This window comes from Pollicipes pollicipes, unplaced genomic scaffold (genome assembly GCF_011947565.3).
Source record: "Pollicipes pollicipes isolate AB1234 unplaced genomic scaffold, Ppol_2.1 Scaffold_7261;HRSCAF=8764_pilon_pilon_pilon, whole genome shotgun sequence".
NCBI lineage: Eukaryota > Metazoa > Arthropoda > Thecostraca > Pollicipedomorpha > Pollicipedidae > Pollicipes > Pollicipes pollicipes.
Window position 1 is genome coordinate 46,073,076 of NW_023597054.1, and position 25,293 is coordinate 46,098,368.

The 25,293-nt window shown below is 60.3% G+C and overlaps 1 protein-coding gene across 2 annotated transcripts; it reads right to left on the bottom strand.

Moving 5' to 3' along the window:
* Positions 1-202: 202 nt before the first annotated feature.
* On the bottom strand, positions 203-24,995 carry LOC119112034 (phosphatidylinositol 4-phosphate 5-kinase type-1 alpha). Of its 2 annotated transcripts, none has more exons than XM_037235994.1 (17): positions 24,947-24,995; positions 20,812-20,933; positions 19,892-20,083; positions 19,381-19,629; positions 18,664-18,816; positions 18,120-18,284; positions 17,859-17,993; positions 17,542-17,622; positions 16,811-16,953; positions 16,379-16,599; positions 15,919-15,975; positions 14,299-14,427; positions 14,058-14,093; positions 9,205-9,346; positions 7,026-7,228; positions 6,447-6,577; positions 203-1,519 (listed from the first exon to the last, which is right to left on the bottom strand). In XM_037235994.1, the coding sequence occupies exons 2-17, from the start codon at positions 20,923-20,925 to the stop codon at positions 620-622; spliced, it is 3,051 nt and encodes a 1,016-aa protein (XP_037091889.1). In that variant the 5' UTR covers positions 20,926-20,933; positions 24,947-24,995; the 3' UTR covers positions 203-619. The 2 variants fall into 2 exon arrangements, with proteins under 2 accessions (XP_037091889.1, XP_037091890.1); XM_037235995.1 differs by lacking the exons at positions 203-1,519; positions 24,947-24,995 and adding exons at positions 2,919-3,671; positions 24,825-24,882.
* Positions 24,996-25,293: the final 298 nt, after the last annotated feature.

Genomic DNA, 25,293 nt, shown 5'->3' on the forward strand with positions numbered 1-25,293 from the left:
GCGGTAAGCTTCTTAACCTCTTCGCCGGGATTCCGTAGGTCAGTGGATGTCAGCCTTTGTTATTCAGTGGGTGTCTCCCCAAGTCAGTGCATGCCAGCTTCGGGTAGTCAGTCGGTGCCTCCCCAAGACAGTGGGTGCCAGCTTTGGTTGGTCAGTGGGCGCCTCCCCATGTTATTGTGTGTAGCTACGAGCTTTTCAACTCACTCATTGCATCCAATATTCAATAATTGTATTACACTCAGAAATAACAATGAGCCGGGCATCCACGCAGATCACTCCCGCAGTTCCCTCGCAATCTAACACGTACTCACACCCCAGCATACACACCTCTCCACGTGTCCGGGCAAACACACCTCTCCCTTTCTCAGGCGTTGTTCACCACGCGCCAATGTCACGCCGAAAGTGCATCGGACCTCGCTACACAGAGCCCCAGATACGCATGTGCACACCGTACAACTGGCCCATCTGCCGGTGGAAGGTTGTATCGCATACAACTCTAGCGATGTACCCGAGCTGGACTGTCCGACCGTCCTCGGGGACTGGCCGGCGCGGGCTGACGGCGGCGGCTGGGAGGACACCCACGCCGCGTCGCGGACGCCGCCGGCGCCGTCCGCGCGCGTCACAGCACGGCCTCCGAGGATGGCGGCCGACGTCCGGCAGTCGAGTTGGCCCGGCGCGCCCCGCCCGCTCGCCTGCGGCCTGACAGGCGCAGCGAGAGCCGGCCCCAGATCCGACCAGCCAGCGAGGCGCCGCCGTCACCCTGCCGGCGGCCGCAGTCACCGAGCGGCCCGAGCGAGCCACCGCGGACGTCGGCTGGTGGTCCGGCCGAGACGGCTCGCTCACCTGCGCCCACCCCGGCCGGCGGGCCGCCCTCGTCACCTCTAGGGACGCCAGACGGGCCGCTGCTGGCGCCCCCTGGCTCGCTGGGTCGTCTCGTCGCGCTGTCCTTTGAGTTGTGCGGTGCGGCGCCTCCGCGGTGAGCGGTCTCGGCCGGCTCGCCCGCCCTGCGGTCAGGCCACTCCTTTGGAACGCCGCCCCGACCTCCGCCTGCGGCAACTGGCTGCCCGCTTCCAGTTCGGTCTGGTTCGGTCTGGACCTTCTGAGGATCTGTGGGTTCGGTCTGGACCTTCTGAGGATCTGTGGGTTCGGTCTGGTCCTTCTGAGGATCTGTGGGTTCGGTCTGGACCTTCTGAGGATCTGTGGGCTCGGTCCGGATCTTCTGATGGTCCGAGGGTTCGAGCTGCGCCTTCCGAGAGTCTGAGGGTTCGGATTGGGACGCTGAGAGCTTCTGAAGTTCTGTCTGTGTCGCCGCTGGCTCCGCAGGTCTGCCCTGTGCCCAGCGCTGGTCCCAGATTCCGTTCTGGTCGGCGGCCGAGTTCGCCGCCTCGTCGTCTTCGTAATGGATGCGCGGACTCAGCAGCGGTCCGCCCACCCAGCCGACAGTGGCGTTGCGCGCTGTCGGCCGGGCGAAACCGGCGCCCGCCCGCGTCCCCTTCAAAGGTGCGTCTGAAAACGAGACCTGCTTCACTGGTCACAGCCAGGTACCGGCGCGCCCCCCGCCAGCCTCCTCCTTGGCACGCACTCGGCAGGCGCCGAGGTCGAAAGACGCCGCATGCACAAATCAGCGCGCCTGCCCTGAGCAACGTCTCGTGCAGCTCGTAACTGCTGGAATGATTACAAAAATAAAATAATATCAATCCCGATGAACTATTTGAATGGCTGGATTTCTGGGGTCAGAGTTCACCTAAGCAGCGCTCGTGTGAGTCCCAATCCCTACCATTCGACCGTGCAATCTCAGGTCGGCGGCATAATTTGATAGCGAAAGTTTGTGGTACCGCAATGTTTGGCATGATCCGCTCTGCTCTCTAACGTCACCTGACCTTTAGCGCAGCCACTGTCACCGGCCGCAGCCCAGGCCTGTTAAGAGCAAATACCGAGTGCCCATCACGACTCGCACTCACCGAGCGATCGAGATGGGATGTAGAAACACGACCCAAAGCGTGCGCATACCGGGGTGCATAGGTGAGTCCCGATGACCCCCGTCCAGCCCACCCGACCTGCCCCGCATCGCCCGTCGAATCACCGAATCAAGCAAGCCGTCGCTTGACAACACATGCGTGATTGGCAGCAGGCACTGGCAGTCTCACCTGTCTCCGTCGCGCCGAAAGGGCGACAGCACAGCCGCAGAACGGCCCAGGCCATCGGCGGGCATATCCGAAGCGTGCAGACTCGCCCAACACGGAAACAGTGGCGTTGCAACACACCGCTGCCAAACCCAAGCCACAAGCAACACCAGCTCACAGCGCGTCAAACAAAACCTCCGGCACGAAGTGATGCACCCTTGGGAGTACTGCCAATCCCCGTACACCCTCCATCCACTGAACTTGCCGCACGTCAAACGTCAAAAAAGGTCACAGCACATCAGCGAGTGCCCTTCGCAGAGCAGTGCGGTAAGGTCAAACCAGGCAGCGAACTACTCGCAACTTCAAAACACCTCACAGCATCCTGTCACGTAAAAACACTGGCCCCGCCGTGTCAGTGACAGGCGGGTTCGCCCGGTGGGCGGAGGCGGGGCCGAAGCGTCACGACAGGCCGGGAGCAGTGGGGCGCGGCCGGCGGTCGGCCGCCAGCCCCTGCGCCGCCGTACCTGGCTACACGAACTGGGCCGCGCACCGCACGCAGAACGGCCGGCCGTCAGCGAAGCAGACAACGTTCGGCTCCGAGCAACAGTTATAGACGGGGCGCGGCGCCTAGAAGGCATGTCAGGACGTTACGACGGAGCCAGCCAGCACCCGATACCAGGTCACCAGGCGACGGCCGCACCTCTGGAAGAGGACAGGTCACGGCAGACCAGGCGGGCGCCGGACACCGCGCCGAACCCGACCGAGGCCACTCCCAGCCCCGAACAAAACAGCACGACAGGTCGCATTAGCTGTATTATGCGTAAGCTAGACATACTGAACAACAGCAAAGCGGGACCAGCGGGACGGCGCGCGGTCAGCCGGCTCCGGAGCGCCGAACCGCTGCTCTCAACTACAGCTGAACCCCAAGAATGTACAGATCTCGTGGCGACTAACTCGCTGGCGCCGCGCCCCGGCTCACGACCCCCGCCAATGCGCCCCCGGGACATCATTCACAGCTATATCGCAACACCGTCTCGTTCGACGCCGCGTCCGCAGCGATGAAGCCGCGCCACATCCGTAACGGTTACGTAGCTCAAAGGCTCATCGCCCAGGGCGAAGCCGATATAAATGCACGGGCCACGCCGGCCCACTGTCGAAGGTAAATGCTGCGTCGTTGGACCCTGTGTGGGCGCGTCGGCGACGGCGGCGGCGCGGCTCCGTCCGTCGGGCGCGTCGGCCCCGGCCGCCCGCCGCACCAGCGGCGACCACCCCGGCTCGGGTGTCCCGCCCGAGCCGAGCGTCACGCACGCACGCACGCACGCAACCCATACACGCGGGCGAGCCGACAGCGCAGCGACACGGCGTCCCGGGCGTGTCGCCACGCCCCATCACAGTTCAGAGGCGCGAGTCCGGCCGCTGGCCCGGCGACGCGGCGCGCGGGCTCGCGGACCGGCCGTTCGCTGCTTGACCGCACAGGCCTGATCAGCGCCGGCCGACCGGGCCGCTCACGTGGATACAAACCGAGTCGGTGGCCGTCGACACCACGCCCTGCAACGGAACGGCGCGCGCCGTCAGAGCCAGCCGAGCCGGCGCAGGCGGTGACCCGGGCCCACACGGCACACCGACAGAAACGCCACACGTAAAACAATGGAACAAACAAAACAGAAAACACGGAGGCCACCGGGACACGTAGCGTCCGGTACCAACAGAACCGAGCCGAACGAGAAAACAAAGCAAAGAAGCAACCAAAAGTCTGCAGTGGGAACACTCAGCACCCGTACGTCTGTGTGTGTGCGTGTGCTGATGTGAGAAACCCGCTGGAGGGAGCGCCCACCAGTTGAAAGAGAGGGAGCCCAAACTTCACCTGTAGCCTGACTCGGCCGCCGGTCAGACCGAGCCTTCCTCCGGCGCTGAATGTCACATCCTCTCCATACGGCATAAGTGTATTCACATTGACTAACTGGATGAAACAATACGCAGGCATCACTGAACACGCCACCGGAACTTCAGCCACCACGCGCTAGTAATATATCACCACCTGAGGTCCCTACAACCACACGGAGCTGGCCTCTAGCAGTCGGCGGCGGCCGTCGTGTCGCGCGCGGACCCGGCGGCGCCGGCGGCCGAGCGCCGGCGGCGACCCGGCCGGGCGCCGCCGCCAGCTCAGGTGCACTATCACAAAACACAACAGCCGCCGCAGTCACACGTCACGCTCGGCGCACGGTTCTCCCCGACGAACGCTTCCAAACCGGTCGTACCCGGCCACTTCCACCATTCCGACACGCGCCAAGTGCGCGCTCAAAGACATAAGCTCGATCGGCGAATACAAGAGATCAGCTAGAGTTGAGTTGAGTTGGTCGGCCGGTCGTCGGCGCCGCTGGCCCGACCGGCAGCGGGCGCGGCGTGGCCCCGGAGACGCGGACCCGGCAGGCTGCGGCGGGCCGGCGGACAACGGCGGCAGAGGGCGGACAGACAGCACAGAGAGGACAGGCGGGTGGGGCGGCGAGCGCCAGTGGAGCGCGCTGGCGGTGAGGTGCCGAACCCAGACAAGCGCGCCCGGTGACCACAGGATCGGTGGCACCGCCACACGCCGTCACACGCAGATTGCAGTAGCGCTCGCAGATGCTACATGCCACCACCCGCTGGCGCTACGGGAAGGGAGCTTCACACGGAGACACAGACCAGCCACAGAGACAGTGATGAGAAGAGACGTCAAAGCCAGCCGTCGCAGCAGGCCGCCACAAGCAGACGCCGCCCGTGCGCCGCGGTGCGACGGACCGCGCCCGGCAGCGCGGCAGCGGCGGTCACCGACGAGACGGGCCCCGCTTCGGCCCTCGTCCAGCGCTAACCAACAACGGAGATACGCAAAAACACCCGGCTGACCGCCAGCGAGCAGTGTGGTGCCGGCCGCAGCAGTGGGTACGTCTGGCGGCCGAGGCGGCGAGGCGAGGCGAGCACCGGGCCGACCGAGCCCGCGCCGGGCCGAGGCGAGCACCGGGCCCGCCGCCGGCCCGCGCCGCTACTGGCCGGCGGCCGGCGCCGGCGGCCGGATGCGCGCCGGCGTCAGCGGCGGCCGCCGGCGCTGGCGCGTCCCGGCGCCGCCGGCACGGCAACATCACTGAAAACATCAGGCCGTCACCGACGGCGGCACACAGGCTGCCCACGACTCGCTCCGTCCGCCCGTCCACCGCCGACGCCCGGTGGCACACTCCGCCGCCGCTGCGCCGCGCTCAGGGCCGCGCACTACAAACCAGCTGACGCAGCAAACGGACGCGTCGGCCCGGCTCAACACCACGTCATTTCAACCGGGCACGTCAATGATCAAGGTGCGAAGCAAGCATCGGCTGAGCGACTGGCCACTCCACTCGTAAGCAAACCGATCCAACGCACTCAACCATTACACCGACAACGACCGGCTATCCACTCAGCGCTTGTCACGCTCCGCGACAACGCGACCCATTCTGAACGCCTTCGTGCGCGCCGTCACGAACGAAAGTGCACAACAGCCGAGCATGGTGCAGTGGGGCGGGGGACGGCCTCTGGTGGGCGAGCGGGACACGCATGCGCCCAGTTGCGCCGGGCGCCGCAGCTGCCCATCATGAACGTAACGGTCCGAACAGAACAGCGGCACAGGCCAGTCACAGCGCCGTCCGGCCGAACAGAAACCATCGCCATGCAATCGATCCATCAGAAGTACAAACGAAACATAACGGGAGAGTCCAAACAAGAACGCAGGAGGGAGGGCGCGTGCACAAAGTGACGCAGACGGTCAGCGCCGCGCAGTCATCCAGACGGTCACGTGCGCCGGGCCTACAGTGAAACCACCGAAACACAACCGAACCGAGGCTGAGGGCGAACGGAACTCATACGCGCGCCAAATCATAACGCTCACATGCGGGTGACAAAACAGTAAACATCGAACGCGTGCCATTGGTCGCTTGTCTACTTTCGTCTAGCAGCGGCGGGCGGCGGCCAATCCAAACCACGTCAGGTATGCAGAGCATCAACAAACGAGTGAAAACCAAACCAAACGCAACTCATACGTGATGGCTGCTAGTCAGGGTCGCCGCATACCGGCGGAGAGGGGACGGCGGGAGGATTCGGGAGGACCCCGCCTGTGTGCAGTGCGTGTCTACCGTTCCCAGCGCCCCGCTGTGCCCGGCAGCGTTGTCAAACGGACGTGCATGCGACACCACACAAACCAGACAGCGTCCCCAGACGCCAGCGGCGACCTCGCCGGCCCCAGAGCGGGCGGCGCACAAGCGAGGCGGCCGGCCGCTGCTCAGCCGACGCCAGCACGGCCGGCGTCCGGCGACTACTCACCATCTCCGTCTCCTGGTAGGAGGCGGTGGGGATTCGGTCCGAGCAGCTGCTGTTCAGCTTGACGTACGGCATGGTGTTGACGCCGCTGTCCCGGCTGGCCGTCAGGCTCTTCACGGGCGTGGTCGGACAGCCTGGCGGCAGCGCGACCAGCTCAGAGGTCATCTCCCGGCCCGGCTCGGTCCAACCACCGAACACCACATCGGCGACGATCCTGACCGCCCTCAAACCTCAACCTCGCGTTCCGCCCAACGGGCAATACCATGCTCCGAAAGGCTAGTGCCGCACCTCTCAGGCGAGGAAGTCCTGAACACCGAGTCCTTCCCAACAACCAGTTCGCCGCATTTCTCCCAACAGCAGCCTCTTTAAAGAGAAAAGCTCAGCCCTCTGCTGGCGGCATGCCCCCAGCACCGGCCACAACGCTCCCCGGAATGACAACGGTGCAGCGGCCGACCCTCTCACCACGAGCGCAGATCACTCGTGATGACGCCCACCACATCCCGCCGAGACCAGCTCCGCCAGAGCGCGTCGCGCCTGGCAGTGCGCTCCCGCCCCAGCAGCCGTGCAGCTAGCGCGCCTCACCCATGTCGCCGCTGCTGGAGCTCTCGGTGAAGCTGGGCGTGCCCTCGGTCCAGGTGGGCGTGCTGCCCTCCACCGACATGGGCGGCGTCCAGGTGACGTGTCGCAGCGGACCGGTCGCCGCCGCCGCCGCCGAGCTCGGCCCCGAGTCGACGCTCAGCGTAGAGCGCGACTCGGGCCGCGGGTCCAGCTGGATGTCCGACACACTGCGGCCGGGCGCCGGCGCCGTCAGAGGCGGGCACGCTGGCACGGACGCCGCCCGGGGGGAGGGACACGGGCCGGAACCAGGGACGGACACCGCCCGAGGGGAGGGACACGGGCTGGGGCGGACCGCGGGGCCGGGACCAAGAACGGGCACCGCCCGAGGGGAAGGGACACGGGCCGGGACCAGGGACGGACACCGCCCGAGGGGAGGGGCACGGGCTGGGGCGGACCGCGGGGCCGGGACCAAGAACGGGCACCGCCCGAGGGGAAGGGACACGGGCTGGGCGGACCGCGGGGCCGGGATCAAGAACGGGCACCGCCCGAGGGGAAGGGACACGGGTCGGAACCAGGGACGGACACTGCCCGAGAGGAGGGACACGGGCTGGGGCGGACCGTCTCGGAACCAGGGACGGACACCGCTGAGGACGGAGACGCCGCAATGCGAAGAACGGGGGAGAGGCGGAGGGACGTAATAATTTCAGGAATGTGTGAACAGTGAAAGGACGAAAGGTAAGTATTAACGCTACTCTAGTGTCTACATACTTCACCACACAACTCACAAAAGCTGGTGATGAAAGATCGAAACTGAACGATAAGCAGTCAGGGAACGCAGAAACCAAATGCACTTGACTGGAATAACAACAAAAAAAGAACACCGCACACGGATCAGGGTTACTTCTAGACGGGTGGCAGAAAATACGCTTCTTAAAGTCACATGTCGAAGCGAAGTTAGACACTTAAAACCAGCCAAAATTGCTGATCATTTGATGCTCATATCACTCCCACACTGGCCCAGTACAGACTCACTAATTGCCTTCTACCAAACACCGGTCTCAGCGTTCACTGCGTGATTGCGTTGAAGTCAGTCAGCTACAATGCGGTCACTCCGGGTCGTGCAGTGTTATTGACTAGTACGGTATCCGGCCCGTCTGCGGTCCCCGAGGCCGAGCCGGCCGCAATGCAGGGGCCTGTGCGCGGACCCCGCCGCCAGTACCTGGTCAGCCCGCGGACCCGCCGCGCGCCCGCCGCCACCGACGAGTGGACCACCACGGTGTAGCGCGACTCGTACACGCTGGCGGGCAGGGCGACGCCGACCCCCGGGTCAGATCCAGAGCGCAGCGGCACGAGCTGCCGTCCGCCGCCACCACCACCACCACACGTCTACGGGGCTATCTCCCGACACCACGCGTGCCGCCATCACACGCTCTCCCGCTTCTGGGATGGCCTCGGCGCGCGGCCAGCGCCAGGGCCGGCGGGACGGCGGGACCTGCACGGCGGCAGCCGGGCTCGCCACCGTCCTCGTCGGGCGGCCGCAGCGTTCGCCGCAGACGGCAGGGGAGCCCGAAGAGCCGGAAGAGTCGGGGGAGCCGGACGAGCTGGGAGCCCTGTCGGAGCGGTGGGAGCCGGAGGAGGAGGGGAGCAAAGGGAGCAAGGGTGCCGAAGGACCAAGGGGAGCAGTAGGAGCAAGGGGAGCCGGAGGAGCAAGGGAAGCCGGAGGAACAGGGAGAGCTGGAAGGCCAAGAGGAGGCGGAGGAGCCGGAGGAGCAAGGGGAGCCGGAGGAGCAAGGGGAGTCGGAGGAGCCGGGGGGGGGGGGGCGGAGGAAAGGGGGAGCCGGAGGAGCAGTGGGAGCCGGGGGAGCAGGGAGGCCGAAGGAGCAAGGGGTGTCGGAGGAGCAACAGGAGCCGGAGGAGCGGGGGAGCCGGAGGAGTAGGGAGTCCGGTCGGAGCCCCGCCGGTTAGTCACACGCCACACGCACTCGAGTCGGTACCTGATGGCCGACGCCGGGCCGGCGCCCCTGCGGCCGTGCGGCGCGCTCAGCTCGGGAGTGCGCAGCACGGACGGGAAGCGCGTGAGGTGTCGCTTGTACCCCACCAGTCTACCAGAAGAGGGCCGGCGGCGTCAGTGGTACGCGGCGGCCGACGGGCAGCGGTCGGCGGCGACGGACGGCGGAGGGCGCGACGGCCGAGGCGCACCCACCTGACGCTGTCGCGTTTGTCGTCGTCGCCGGCCGACGAGGAGCCGCTGATGGTGAGCTGCGTCACGTGGCGCGAGGCCGACTCCGGCTGCCGGCCGCCAGCGCTGCTCGTGCTGGTCACGCTGGTCTGCTGCTGCAGCCCGCCTGCGCGCACAGCGGACACGGCCGGCCGTCAGACGCGGCCGCAGGCACGGACAGGGACGCCGGCACGGACCGGGCCACACACACACGCACACGCGCATACGCAGCACATGCACGCGCACAGCGAACACGTTCAGTCATCAGACCCGGACACGGCCGGTGGCCACAGGGGCAGGGCCAGCGGCCAAGAGAGTCGTCGGCACACTGACACGCACACGGTCGGCACGTCTGGCTGCTAGGCGCGCGTGCTCGCAGAGGCAACAGTGGTGCCCGAACGTGGAGGTGCTGACGCGCGCCGACTCGGCACGTCGGGCTCGGACACGGGCGGGCAGCTGATCATGCGTCCCCACAGAACACCACAGCAACATACACCCGCACAGGGGCACGGCGAGGGGGGGGGGGCGTAACAGGCGCGCGCGGAGAGGCGCCCCCCCCCCCCCCCCACCCACACACAGGCACTGGCCAGCATGTCTCGTCTCGTCTGTCTCGTCTGATCGGGGCAGTGACATCCTGACCTAGACGGCTGTCACGGTCACCATCGGACCACGTCCACGCCAAAAATGCTAGGTACTTTTGATTTGCCGACATGCAGCGCGGTGGGCATCACGTGAAGTACACGGCTCGATGCTGGCAGTGTTGGGCGGAAACGATGGCGCAGGGAAGGCGGCGCACCAGGCGCCGAGACTAACACACCACGCGGCCCGTCCCGACCCGCTCTGAACCGAGCAGCCCCGGGTGCGCCCGGGTCACGACACATCAACACCGGCACTACCCCACGGCCTGTATACAGTGACATCCACACAAATGACATGGCTTAGGGCAATTTCCTTCGCAATGGCTTTGGGTGTTCATTTCAAACAGCATGCGGCAAGGTAGGATCACCAATGCTCAGCATATCAGCCTCTATTGGCATTGACACCAGGAGGTCCCGAGGCAGAAGGTGACACGACCAGGTTCAGAGCGGCCACCATCCCAGGAATGCCACCATTGCGGTGGACTCGCAGGCAGGCATCTGCCGATTTGGGAAGGTACATCTCCATCTCCATCCCCATCTCCGCCACAAACGTCACGTAGCATAGGACAACAAACGGCAACTAAAAATAGCCACGAATTAATGATAATAACGGAGGGCATGCGTGGATTGCTAGCAAGCAGCAGTACTCGTTACGTGACAAGTGAATATTCTTATGCCGTTGCAAGACATAAAACTTGTGGCAAGTCAACCAAGGCTTCGCATTGCTGCCAAACAAGGAACGCTATCACCATATGCGACACAGGGAGGAGCAGTGCTGGCGCGTGGACCACCGGTCGGATACAGGCCGTTTGGCGTCTGAAGGCGACCGGTCGACATGAGCCCGTGTCCACTGCAGCGCCCTCACCAGCTCATGCCGGCCACGACCTACAGGCTGCCCGAGACAAATCGCCTAGGCACGGGGGCACGAGCCAAGTCATGCCAGATGCAGACGCAGCCACTGACGACACAGAGGGCGCCACCCATGCTACGCGCAGCGCGGGCGGGCGGCCCCGCCAGCCGGGGGCCAGGAACGGACGGGGAGGGGGGACCAAGCCGCGCGCCGCTCAGGAAAGCGGCGGACGCGGCGGGGGCGGGCGACCCCACCAGGCGGAAGCCAGGAACAGTCATGGGGGGCTAGGCCGCGCGCCGGTCAGGACGGTAGACGCGGCGGGGGCGGGCGGCCCCGCCAGCCGGGGGCCAGGAACCGACGGGGGAAGGGAGGAGACCGCGCCGGTCAGGAGAGCGAGAGGAGAGCGAGAGGAGAGCGACGGAGAGCGACGCCGACAACAGCCGAACGTGACCGGACGGATACTGCGAGACTTCAGATGTGATGGATGCGGACATGTTTTATCTGGCGGTCTGGAAGTCGTCGGCCCCTGATGGCAGCGGCAGGTGTGTACGACCAACAAGAGGTCCGCACAGGCCCGCTGGACCGACGAGATCGCAATTCCCGCAATTTGCGTGACGACGTTTGTCAGCCGGATCGGTGGGGGTCATAAGGAGGCAAATTTGTATTTCACTCCAGATAATTAACGTGCTGATGCTGCGCCGGCATGTGTTTTAAATACCAACGTATCACTGGTTGATGGGTTAGTTACTTTGAATTTCGAGCGCGATAACATGGCCAGATAGCGTCTAGCCTATTATCACTCCATGTGAGTTACCCCTGCTGTTATCCCTCAGGTCGTTCTTTCAGTTTCACTACAGACTGGATTAAATACGGATCACTATGTGTGGGGAGGGGAGGATGAGGCAGAACGAGGGCGCCCGTCACGCTGAACACAGGGCATGGGATTGGGACAGGTGGTGATCATGGGGGGGAGGGGGCAACGCCAACGCTGAGGTCGTCAACAACAAGGCAAGGAGACCTCAGGACAGGAGCGACTGCGGCTGCTGCCGGGCAGCTGGTCAACTACAAAGGCTCCACAGCGCTGCGGAACAGTGCACGAGACGGGACCGACAGCGGCTAGCGACCCAGGGCAGGACAGGAGCGGGACTGCCAGGCATCGGGGAGGGCCTATAGGACAGCTGCAGCAGCCGGGGTCGTTCGAGCCCGCCGCTGTTGGTGATGATCCCGGACTGTGTAAGAACTTACAGCGGGGAGGGGGCAGGGACGAGCGCCCAATACACGGCCTGGGAGAGGACGGGGACGAGCGCCCACTACACGGCCTGGGAGAGGACGGGGACGAGCGCCCAGCTCACGGTCTGAGAGGAGGGACGGAGAACAGCGCCCAGTTTACGGCTTGGGAGAGGGGGGAGGGGGGGGGGCAGGGACGAGCGCCCAGTATACGGCCTGAGAGGGGGGAGGGGGACGAGCGCCCAGTATACGGTCTGAGAGGAGGGACGGAAAAAAGCGCTCAGTACACGGCCTGGGAGGGGAAAGGACAGGGACGAGCGCCCAGCTCACGGCTTGGGAGGGGCGGGATACGGAGATGAGCGCCCAATACACGGCATGGGAGCGGACGGGGACGAGAGCCCAGCTCACGGCTTGGGAGAGGGGGGGGGGGGACAGGGGACGAGCGCCCAGTGTACGGCCTGAGAGGGGGGAGGGGGACGAGCGCCCAGCACACGGTCTGAGAGGAGGGACGGAGAAGAGCGCCCAGTTCACGGCCTGGGAGGGGAAGGGACAGGGACGAGCGCCCAGTAAACGGGCTGAGAGGAGGTGACGGACCTGTCGACTCCTGGCGACTCAGGGCAGAGTACATGGACTGGCGGGAGTCGGAGCGCGTCGGCGGCAGGACGGGGCCGAGGACGGCGGCCGGTGTCCGGTACGGCCGCGGCAGGCCGGCCGGCCAGCAGGCGTGCAGGGGTGCGGGTGCCGGCGGTGCCGGCGGCGGCGGCGGCGGCGACGGCAGCGGACCACTACCTCGGCTGTGCGCGCCGACCAGCGGCAGCGACTTGGGCGAGCGGGGCGGCACGGGCGGCGGCTGACGGTGCCGGCCGGGCGGCGGCCGCGGCCGGTCCTGCAGCACGGCCGGCAGCGACACCTGCGGCCCGCCCAGGATAGGGGCACACGGGGGCGCGGGTGGGGTGCTGGGGACTCCTGAAACAGGCCACACCCCGTTCCGGTCAGCGCTAGCTACCAGCCACGCGCCGCGCCAGAGTTAGATAGCCAGAGAGTTAGTGGCTGGAGAGAAAGAAGATGAAATAGACAGGGAATGTCTTAAGGAGAGAGAGCCGAAATAAGCGATAGACGGGGGTAAGACAGAGCGGGAGATGAGTGGGAAGAACAAAATGATATTCAAAAGGGAAAGAGAAAATGAATGACCGGAATGGAGAGAGCAGAGGAAAAGAACAAGAGGGAAAGGAAGCAGGACATGGAAATAGGTAGTCGGGGATGAAAGGGTAAGGCGATGCTGACAATGGTAAGGGAGGCGTAGGGATGGGATGGAGGGGGTGGGGCACGGACCAGGAGAGGAAAACTGAGTGACGGCGCAGGGGGAGGGGGGGGAAAGGCTGTGAACGGAGGAAGAGAGGATACAAAATAGGAGAGAAAGAGCGAGAGAGAGGGATGGGGGAGAGGGGAGAGAGGGAGAGAGATGAGAGAGAGAGAGAGAGAGAGAGAGAGAGAGAGAGAGAGAGAGAGAGAGAGAGAGAGAGAGAGAGAGAGAGAGAGAGAGAGAGAGAGAGAGAGAGAGAGAGAGAGAGAGAGAGGAGAGAGAGAGAGAGAGAGAGAGAGAGAGAGAGAGAGAGAGAGAGAGAGAGAGAGAGAGAGAGAGAGAGAGAGAGAGAGAGAGAGGAGAGAGAGAGAGAGAGAGAGAGAGAGAGAGAGAGAGAGAGAGAGAGAGAGAGAGAGAGAGAGAGAGAGAGAGAGAGAGAGAGAGAGAGGAGAGAGAAGAGAGAGAGAGAGAGAGAGGAGAGAGAGAGGAGGAGAGAGAGAGAGAGAGATGAATGAGAGAGAGAGAGACGAGCGAGAGATGAGGAGAGAGAGAGAGAGGAGTTGATGGAGAGAGAGATAGAGAGAGAGAGAGATGAGTAGAAGAGGAGAGAGAGAGAGAGAGAGAGAGAGATGAGACGAGGATGGAGGAGAGTAGGGGAGAGAGAGAGAGAGGGTAGAGGAGAGAGAGCGAGAGGAGGAGGAGAGAGAGAGAGAGAGAGAGCAAAACAGCCTCCAAACGACACCAGACGCCAGCCACAACCACCACGGCCACCACACAGAGCGAGGAGCATGCTCAAGTGCCCGGCACACCCAGCACCCACCTGACTTGGAATCGCACCCAACACCGGAGGTTTGTCCTGCAAACGCAGTCGCTGGTTAGTGCAGTGAGTCACATACACCAAGCAGCCAAGAGTTGAGCCCGCACCAGACGAATACACCCCGCGCCCTCACCAGCGACCGGTAACAGGACAACGCAGACGAGCGCGGAGACACGGCGCTGCGGCCGCCAGAGGCGCCAGTGCCGGTGACGGTCAGTGACCGGGCGGCGCGGCCGACACTCACTGCTGGTGGCCGGCCGGCCCGGCTGCCGCTGCCGCTGCTCGGCCGACAGCTCCGAGTCCTTGCGTTCGTTGTCCATCGCGCGCATCCGCAGCGACTGTCCCTTCCGCTTGGAGGGCGAGTGGCGCAGCGCTGCGGGCGCACGGCAGCTGCGTCAGCACGCGCACAGTCCGGAACACGGCCGCGGCCGGCGCGCGGACTGGAGGCAGCCCGGCTCGGGCAGGCCGGGCTTGGCGCACGACACCGGGGTACGCGCTCCGGCCCAGAGGAGATGCAGCTCACGAGGCAAGATATTCCGGGGCGCTCGCCGCCGCGCTACCCCCGACTAGTTCACCCCTCGCCCCCCCCCCCCCCCCCCCCCCCCCCCCCGGCTACCGTGCTCCCAACCCGTGCCGGGCAAAGCTAGTCCCGTCGGACAAAGCTAGCCGGGGCACGAGACGGCCGGCTATCGAGCATTGCACGGCTAGATACCGGTCGGAGCAGCCTGCTGCCGCGGAGGCGGAGGCGGCGCCATGCTGAGGAGGTGGGCAGCGGTCGCCGGCGCGCTGGCAGCGCGGCGCCGCGGCGGCGGGCGGCCGCCAGCGCCGACAGAGCCATGCAGTCTGGCCAGCGCCGGTCACGGTCGGGGCGTCTCTCACGGGGACATGCAGCCGACGGTAGCGCCCCCACCGCTCGTCCCTGTGCGCCGACGGGGCGCCACGGAGGCCGTGCGCGCGAACACGCCGCGTCACCACAGGGAACAGGGACCGGTTGGAGCACCCGTGGGACTGTCAAGTGTCCTAAAGAGAACTAAACGGAACTTAAGTGAATGGGACAGCCCTTAAACAATGCCGCTAGAGACACCTAACACCGATCAGTCCGCCGAAACCGTACAGGCCGGGCCGTGTGAAGGCGGGACGCAAAAGCCGAGCCGGCGGTGGCCCGGCCAGCACCCCGAACACGTCAGCAATTAAATACCAAACAGATCAGCGCCTGATGACTAATGCACAATAGTCGGTGGGATATCCCAGATCAATATGCCAACAGGAAATAAAACGAAATGGACCAACGACAATCCAAACAATGGGACACCTCCCACAGGTCACTCAGTGACATAAACACAGCAGATGGACTAGTGAGAGCCCAGTCAAATCTGTCCAAGATGAGTCAAATGATGAACATCCAAACCGATCAGAAAAGCTCCGACAAACCTAAGAGAGGAGTTCATATAGAAAGGTCCGTGAAACTGCAAACAGACAAGCCCATAAAACTCAAGCAAACCGATCAGTCGGCGAGACCCCAAAGGTAAGCCAGAGGTAAGCCAATAAAGACTCACATATTGGCTACGAGAACCCACACGGAGCAATGTTCCCAAACTCAGGCTGCAAGAGGCCCATAACAGAGTGTCGTTGCGCTGCGGGCACCCCCATGAAGGGGGTGTACCAGTGAGCAGGGCGAGTGCCCCAGCAGGGCTGGGCACTGTCTGTTGAAGGGGCGAGCGGACGGGCGGCGGAGGCGGCGGCGGGGGGGGGGGGGGGCAAGCGGCTCCCCCTCTGCCGAGGCTGGGTGCAGGCAGGCAGGCGGCGCGGATCAGATCTACAGCTAACACCGATAGACACCACACACCGCCCGGTGCAGCCGTACCCATGTAACTGGACACGAGGGTGCGGAACTTCCGGTGGCTGCCCTTAATGCCGTCCACTGGTGTAGCGAGACGGCCAACGGAAACACGTGTTAGTGCGCGCCGGGCCACGGCGGCCACAGCCGACCGACTACAGGCTAACAAAGCCACACAGACCACTCAGAAGGAAGATATGAGTACACTCGACTGGCCGCGCACGACCGGCACCTGTCGTCGGCACAGACACACTGAGCATCGGCAAACAACCAAGAGAGGGCGCCGGCGCCCGCGACTGACTGGCCGCCCCGGTGCGGCACGGCGCCGGCCCTCGAGCCCGCTCCCGGCGGCAGAGAACAGAGACAGTGAAGACCTGCAGCTACAGCAGCAGACCAGAGGGTAGCCGGGGTCGGTGCGGGAAGCGGCGCTGCGGTGCGGTACGGTACGACAAGCCACCGAGGCGGGAGGCGCGCGCGCCGCACTCACGCGACGGAATCTTCTGGAACACCGTCTTCGCCATGAAGTCGAAGAAGCGGCGCGCGTAGAAGTCGGGCCGGTGCACGGAGATGGTGTTGCCGTCGTGCACCATCGACTTGAGCGTGTGCTCTAGCCGCTTCTTGACGCGGTACGACTGCAGGATGTCGATGATGCCGAGGAAGAGCAGCACGCGCTCGCCGCGTGAGTTCCGTGCCGGAATGCCCCCCGGTCTGCGGCCGGGAACACGTCGGTCACGCCCCGCAACACCGGCCAGCTCACATGAGCAACGTCACATCACACATCGGCCAGTTCACAGTCAGTAAGGCGCGCTCCCCGCGTGTTCCCCAAATACCGCAAATGGCGGCAGATCAGATACCCCGCCCATACTGAGCACCATTAGCCCCACCCCCTTCTCCCCCCGCCGGGCCGGGCACCACTCACGGCACGTCCTGCTCGTCGTCGATGGGCTCCGACTCGGCCTGGATACTCTCCATGGCGGTGCTGTGCGCCACCAGCCGGTGCCGGTTAATGCTGCGCGAGCGGCTCAGACCGGCGCCATCCGTCTCCGGCTCGGCCTCCGCCTCCTGGCGGCCGTCGTCAGGGTCACCGACACCGGTCACGTGGGCGACGTCGCAGCACCGCGACCGCGCTCCCCATTGCTAAACGTCATCCGCAGACCGCAGCCCATGACGTCACAGGTAAGAGCGCCACAACAGTTCGTACGGCTTGGCGGATCGTCGCTTGTGTATGCCGTGTGCAATTGCTACGTCTCAGGTACGAACTCGGGCACTTTGCCAATGGGGAACGCGGCCTCGAGGTCGCCCGGCACAGAACAAAACTGCTTTTACAACCATACGGGCACGACCACACGAGCACGACCACACGGGCGCGACCACATGAGCACGACCACATGGACACGACCACACGGGCGCGACCACATGGCCACGACATGGGCACAACCACACGTAAGGGAGCATTGCGTGACTGGGCGATCTCTCATGCAAGAATTGTTTTTCGCGCCTGTGTATTCCATGGAAGAACAACTTGCCCTCAGACAGCATGAGAGAAAAGATAAAAAACAAGCATGCCCGCCCTAGGAGTTAACAAGCGTCCGGTGTGTCCTACGCGGACGCATAGTGCCAGCGCCACAACCCACGCCAGCTGCCACTTACGGCCTTTTCTTTGGCAGCGATGTCCAGGTTATGGACGCCCACTAGGAGACTGTAGTCCATAATCTGGAAGCTTTCCAGGACCTGCGAAACGCAAGCCAATTCAGTCGGGCGTGCACGACTTGCGCCGTCCGACCACCATCACAGGGCCCGTCCCGTACGCCCACGCGGCCGATATCTCCGCATGCTTCGTACAGGCCGGCAGCGCGGCACCCGTCCTCTGCGTAACTGGCGCCACGTGCCGGCGGTCCGCACTCGCACCGACCCCGTGTCAGCCACAGCGCGGGCGATCGGCCGGCGCGCCGCGGGGCTCTGCTTACCCGCACGTCGTTCTGAATGGTCTGCATGAGCGCATTATAGGTGGACGCCTCCAGCATCAGACCCTCGGGGTGGTGCTCCATGAAGTCCAGGTCCTTGTAGGTCGGCGACCGCTTACTGCGCTCCTGTTTGCTGGCCTGGCGTGCGGAGACAGGCCACATCAGACGCAGGCGTCGGCCAATCAGCGCTCTCCCGGAGGACAGGAGGTGCGCAAGCAGCCCTCCGTACACCCGATCACTTCAGTCATTGGCCAACACGCTCACCTTCCGTTTATACGTGGACCCTTTCAGGTCGTAGCGCTGGTGTATTTTGATCGAAGATGGCAGCAGGTTATTCATCACCACGAGCCGGATGTTCTTGGAGTTGCACTGATAGCAGTACAGGCCGAAGAACTTGGGCAGCAGCGTTCGCGGGTTTTGGTTCAGATTCTGCCGACAATCACGGGTGACATGTCGAATAATTAATCAAGATGGCGCAACAACGACTGGCAACTGAACCGCGGCGTGCTACACATGTTAGCGGGCAGGTCCTCGTAGGAGCGCGTCCGAGTAGTGCGGGGGCATGTATGCACAATTTTAAGTAGACACGGGCGGCGGGCTGACTGCTTGCGGGCGACATTTCCACACAAAAGAAATACACGTGGTGTACCAGCTCATCCGTCTTTTCACGAGGGTACATAAAGCAATGCACCACTCAAATTTGTTTGCGAAGACTTGTTACAAGGTACGCGCTACCCCGCTGCAAATCCATAGACCAGCTCCCAGCCCCGGAAGCTGAGGAGGCCGAGCCCTGCCGGCCTGCACTGACCATGAAGTAGGCAGGCAGCAGCTTGAGCAGCAGCTCGCCCTCCTTGTGCTGCACCGTCTTGACGATGAATTCGTCGTCCTGCGTCAGGTAGAAGATGCTGCCGGACGCGCCTGCGTTCGTCAGCTCCCGCAGAGGCTCGTTGCACATCGACAGCTGCAACAGGTGCGCCAGAGGGCGGTCAGCGCAGGGGCGCCGCATGACGGTCGTCAGCGTCGCGCTGTCTCTCCGCAGATGTGTCTGTGGCCCGTGGCTCGATGGGCCGGTCAGTTCTATTGGGCGTTGAAAGGCATGCCCGCCAGAGGTCAAACCGCAACAGGACAATTACGGACGCAAAGAGCTCAGGAAAATATGCGGTACGTAAGGGTGACTTGAAAGCTGAACATCAGCATGACCATTGCAGCAAAATTGGTGTCATTTCCAAACAGCTCTATGCGCGACCGCGAGAAGCTGGGACTTAAAGTCTTCCTTTATTTCAACACAAAAAGGTGGCGGCGTATCGCCGCGGTCAACAGCCACGTCGTCACACACCAGCACTCGTCCAGCCCTAAACATGGCAAAGGCGTCCCCTATCTGAAGCTTTGAGCGCGAGCAGGGTGACCCCTCGGTCTCCTCCCTTAGCCAGAGCGTTCCAGCCACACCACGAGTGAGTCAGAAGCGTCGCCGTGTCCGCGCCGCCACCTTCGGGCGCCTCTGACCGCCCTCGGAAACGACACTGACCAGGAAGTCGTCCGGCCGGATGCCGAACAGCGTCCGGAAGTACTTGAAGCCGATGGTGGCGTAGATCTTGAAGCGGAAGTCGACGAAGTGATGGGCGGGCGTGTGAGTGCCGCCCTGATTGGGGAACGCAATCGTCTCTATCGTGTAGAAGTCGCTGAGCAGCACGTCCCGCGTGGTGCGTGACGCCTCCGACCCCAGCGCGTACGAGATGCCCAGCTGGATAGCACCCATGATTGTGGTCGTTTGGATCTGGAAATGGTCGGAGCCAGTGTCATTGTCGCCCCAACTGCTGGGGACGCGGCTCCACGTAGCGCTGCACCGGCGACTGTGCGGTCTGTGCTCGAGCCTTCGCGGCGGGCCCGCGTGTGAGCAGTTTGGGCGCACCGCGGCAACAGCGGGTGAGTGAGACGACAGAGCGGCCGCAGCCGGGTCAACAACACCCATCACCGGCCCTGGCGGCCGGCGAGGCGAGACTGCCTCTCCTCTCAAGCGGTCTCGGTGGCGTGCGCACCTTTTTGTATGTGACCTCGCCCTCGCGGACGCGCCGGTGACCGAGCTTCTGTTTGTCGCGCCGCGCGCCGCGGGCCGACTGTCGGCGGCCGTCGGAGGGCGAGCCGGGGCTGGGCGGGCCGTCCGGGTCGGGCGCCGAAGCCGACAGCGCCACGGCCACCGCCATCTGCGCCGCGCCCTGGGCCGCCGTGATCTGGGGAGACGCGGATGAGGCTCAGTGGGGACGCCAGCGCACTGACGGGCACCTGAGGTTAGCTGCTCGTTGGTCTCACTGAACGGTCATCGGGGTTGTCTGGTCAGACGAGATGGTCGTCTGGGGGGGTTCGGTGGCAGCGACGCGATATTCTGCAAACTGGGAAAACGTGCAATACCAACACGCAGCAATGGCCAACAGGATATATTTCCACATGGACGACAGGAGTGTCCAAGCAATTCATACAGAGGATGGTGAGCTGATCATGGTAGTGTGCATCACAGCCCAATAGCAACATGGCAAGCACAGCCATCTGTGTAGCTGCACAAAGCACAAGAGTCAACTATCTGACCCTCATACGGTTAGCATCGGCCCGTGGTTATCGGCATGACACAACCCTTGCTCGTATAACCTGAGCCACATTGGCATACACCATGGGACTGTGGACTGCATCCCCTGCATACAGGCAGGGCGAGACGGGTCGCCTGCACGTAAAGGTATTGTGGCAGGTCAGGCAGCACACATGCATCCGGCAGGTATTAATTCGCCAAGGACTGACTCATGTAAACAACTGCGCTGCTAAGCACAAGGACACAGACGACAGTGCACGCCGCCTGCACGATCCGATCTGCAGCCGGGAAATGCCCAGTGCGGGTCGGTAATCTGCGGAGCCGGCGGCCGGGCCCACCGCAGCCCGGCGCCGGTCCGGCCGGCCGGGGCAGACTCACATCGAGCGGCGGCACCTTGCCGGGCTGGAGCCGGCCGTCGCGGGCCGCCGCGTCACCCATGGCGCCGTCCGACGGCGGCGGCGGCGGCTCGGCCGAGCCATTCTGCTCCGCCATCAAGGGATCTGAAACGCGCACCACTGTCACCGGCAGCCGAGCTCACCGCATGGCCGGACTCGGACTGAGATGGGGCTCGGCTGTTCCGTTATCCCTGCTTCACATTACGTAAGCTACGGCCGCTGCAGACCCCTCCGGTTCAAACGTCTTTAACAGGCAATTGCCATCACATAGCCATGACTGGCGGTACCAGACTAGGCCCAGCGTGAGATTATTGGCTTTTGCGCCTCTGCGATGGATTCGTGACACTCGGCAATCCTGCCACATTCAGCGCGGGCTGAGTCATCCATTTCGATTTCCCCCACTTTGGACATATCGGGTGTGCGGTAGGGCCGAAACAACCCGACCGTGGAACGCTCTTGTTGAGCTTGCATCATCGGACCGGAACAGCACATCCTGGACATTTCGAAATTGCAGCGGCAAGTAGCACGATATATGCATGCAGCTGTTATGCTTTGCACTCACGAAGGACCTGTGTTGTTGACTTGCAACAACGTGACATGGAGAGCGGGAATAGTACATAGAGCATTGCAGAGCAGATGGGGAGCCTAAAATAGCGTCCAATCTGGTGCAACTAAGATCAGGCTTAAGCCGCACCATACTGGGTAGACGGCCATGCGTTCATCGTATTTGTTAATACCGCGGACTTTGACGGAAAATATGCTGGGATCAGCATTGGCCTGGTCATTTCGCCCATGGCCGTGGCCAATTCCGCCATTGACCTGGAATGTCATGACAAGATGGTGGGGTCGGGCTCACGCACCAGGCACTTCTTTGTTTGGGCTGCGCTCCCAGAAATGAATGCAATTGGAAAAGCTCTAATAAATCTTAAAGATATGGTAAAATATCTGCTTATGTTGCAGAAAAGTAGACACCTGCACACAATGACTATTCCTTTCAAACACATGTTTCTAGTCCACTGCTGCATGACAGCATAAATTATATGGTTTTATATGATTGTTACCAATAATATGATTATGGCTCTGGCTAATGCTTGTAGTTATTGCACAATGAAACCAGGCTTCACATCACACACAAGGTTGGTGTCCTGTTATCAAAAACTTATCACTTTTATTGCTGGTGGGATTAGTGCAATATCCACATACATCCAGTCTCCCATCTGATCACAATCATCAAAGCTTTAATCCTAGCAGTCATACACATATCAATTTGGAAAAAATTTCGCGTTTTACTGAGCTTTTTTCACACAAAGTGATGAAGTCTCACATCACAGTACCATACTGAGTAACATGATGGTCTCTATCCAACAATCACTCAACATTACAATGTGATCTATGACTGTATAACAATAAGGTCACATACAAAAACATGCAACATTATCCTACAGGACTGTATGACTACTCACCATAGGCATATGGTAGATATGACTACCTATCATGGGTGTAGGCTGCATCCTAGAATGCAACCCAACCAGCACAGCTTTCTTTTTATACTTACCAGTAAGGCAAATACACAGCAGTAAGGAAGGATACTGCAGGCATACAAGAAGCTCACCTGCAGTTGTAAGTAAGCAAGAGATAGAGAGTCTGAATGCAGGAAGCATGGGCTCCATCCATGAGAATGCCTTGATAGGGTTACATGAAAAAACTGGACACGGGAGGCAAAATGAAAAAAGGGGTGCATTTTTGTTTGGTTCAGTCATGGGTTTACATTATGGGAAGGTTTAGATCATAACAGTCAATGGTTTCACAGTTAATGATTTTGTAACACATTAGATTATAACCATGTAACAGCTAAAGAGAACAAAAAGGAGGCCTAAAGGCAAGGGTGACATAGGTGATGTGACAGCAGGGTCAAGGGACAGAATTAGGGCCAGGGCAGGAATGTGTGAGGGGTCTCAGCAGGGTTAGCATTATTAGCATGGTCCTGGCATCATAAGCATGATTTCAGATGCAAGCTGCTCATGGGAATGGGGTGAGAATGTTACTATGAAGAAAGCAACTTCAGGCTAGGAGCCAAAATTGCAAATGGTGGGGGTGTTCCTGACACCTGGGTAAACCAGAGTGATTCATATAGAGGTTAATATCCTCATGGCATCCCTATGCAGATCACTAAGTGTTTGTTGAACAATTTGGATTGAGCATAATGCTCCAAGTGATTATGATCAGTGATCAGGCAAAATCAGAGTAGTTTAAACAGGCAGCAACTTCAACACCATGAGCCAGTGCAACATAGGATAATTTGACCACATCAGGACATTTTTCTACTCACCCCAAAATTTAGAAGCAATTAAGTGTTCCACATTCCCTGAATTCATAACACTATGCTACTTGATGACAAAAAAATACAAAACCAAAACAATGTATGAATGCTCTGCCACATCACAAGCCCAATATTCTCCAGGTCTAGGGCATCAATACAATCTCGGCAGAAGAACATCACCCATTTCTATTACCAACTCTGCTTAACTGTCATTATAATTCTTTCATAATTTACAACCTTTTTGCACATATGAAAACTGTTTTACATCCATTGACCCTCTTGCAGAAAACACAACAGACAGTTTCGCTGGGTAGTTCATGGGCTGCTGGAGTTTTCGGGCAAAAACTTGAGGTCAAATTGGAAGAAACCATTTGCAATATTATTTATTAAATGAATAAACAATATTGCAAGAAGAGATAATTTTCAATATTGTATATATATATATATATATATAATTTTTTTAATCACCCATTTCACCCATAACAATTCCTGGATCCATACCAGACATACCAGTGGTGTCACAATAGCCCAATGGTATGGCCTGAACCATACACACATCTTTAATTATAACTGCATTACAGGTTGAGGCAGGCTCATGTTCCCTGGAACATAACTAATTTGTAATGAAAATTGTAATATATCTTTGATGAACTTATATTATTGACTTCAGAGAAAACTTTGCTTTTTATCTGCACTGATACCTCAACAACTTTATTTGTATGACATGCTATACTTTTGTTTACTCTTTGTCTATCAATGTTATACAAATATTGTTTATAGCATTGTCATCCCTTTGATGCCCTTTTATGCTTAGAAATCATAATATTTCCAGGCATCAAGATTGAAGGCCATAGCCATGACAAAATGCATTCATAACAAAATCTTATTGTAAAGCAAGTGTCATACCATTCCACCGCCATCACCTTGCCATCCACACATCACTCATTTTCACAGCCACACATGTCATGGCTTAGTACCCAATTAGCACTTCATGACACACATCACATTTTTTCCACTCAAATGTCCAGCCCCAAAGCAGGGCAATGATATACAGACTGGAACACAACATTCAGAAAGTGCCAGGTATTCATGGCAGCTGGTAAGTCAAGATGAGTCTAGAAACAACAATCTGCTGCTAGAGGGTAAGTACACAAAATGTGGTTCAAATCACATTTGAGATAGCACATATACATTGCAGTGGTTCAGTACCTAGAAATGAGGTTTCAAAACCAAATCTATATCTTAAAAAATATAAAACTGATGAGCATGAAACTGGCAGAATACTTAACCTTTAAATCACAATCATACTTGACAGGTGCCTCAAACCTGTGCATGATATATGTCAGAAACCTTGACTTTGTCATAAGAAATTGAGCCTGATCAATTGATGGCACACACAGAAAAAAACAGTCAACAATTTTGTGTACTCCACATTTACATATATTCAGTGGAAAAACTTAAGACTGACAGTAAATCTCACAGCACAACCACAGATGGCTTGCAGGTAGCCCAGTCAGTCACAGAGATTACGGTCTTCCTTGGCCTTAGTTCCACTCGTCCACTGCAGGTAGTATAATTAAAAAACATAGCAGTCTACGCGATTTGATGGATCAAACTGTAGGCAATATCCATTGCAATAGGTTAAATACATCCAAACGTCCGACTCTGGCTCTCACTTTTAATCCGCCCCTCTGCCAGACGGGTCAACCGTGTGAACATGTAAGGTTTCGTCGATGCGTCCGTGCGCACAAATTATTCCCAACACACTTTCTTGAACAATTACATAATTTTCACTCACCAGCGCAGACCAGGCTTCGATCCGAACATCAAGTGAATATAAATACACTCCCCATATATAAAACGCAACACCAAAACACCAATAATGCGCGCCACGCTCGTCGACGTACGGATGATTAATTCTCAAAGCTACTAAAACACAAGTGTTACTTCAACACATGCAGAAAAGGAAACACCCTTTTAGGGGCGGGTCCCAGATGTATACGTTCATATGTTCGGGCAGAACTTAAGTCAGTGGCGCAGCCACAATAAGCCCAAATCGGGCGCAGGGATTCCTTTCAACGAAAGGGGTCATTTTATAAACACAGGGACCCTCTCTTTATTCGAGGGTCTTATGATAGACTTACG

Bases quoted from the DNA above. Each gene is read 5' to 3' on its own strand.
- LOC119112034 (XM_037235994.1), bottom strand. From the start codon at position 20,925: ATGGCGGAGCAGAATGGCTCGGCCGAGCCGCCGCCGCCGCCGTCGGAC. The intron at 14,094-14,298 runs GTGAGTGTCGGC...CTGCGTTTGCAG, and splicing joins GGGCCGGCCGGCCACCAGCA to GACAAACCTCCGGTGTTGGG. The intron at 9,347-14,057 runs GTGGGTGCTGGG...CTGTGCGCGCAG, and splicing joins TGGGTGCGATTCCAAGTCAG to GCGGGCTGCAGCAGCAGACC.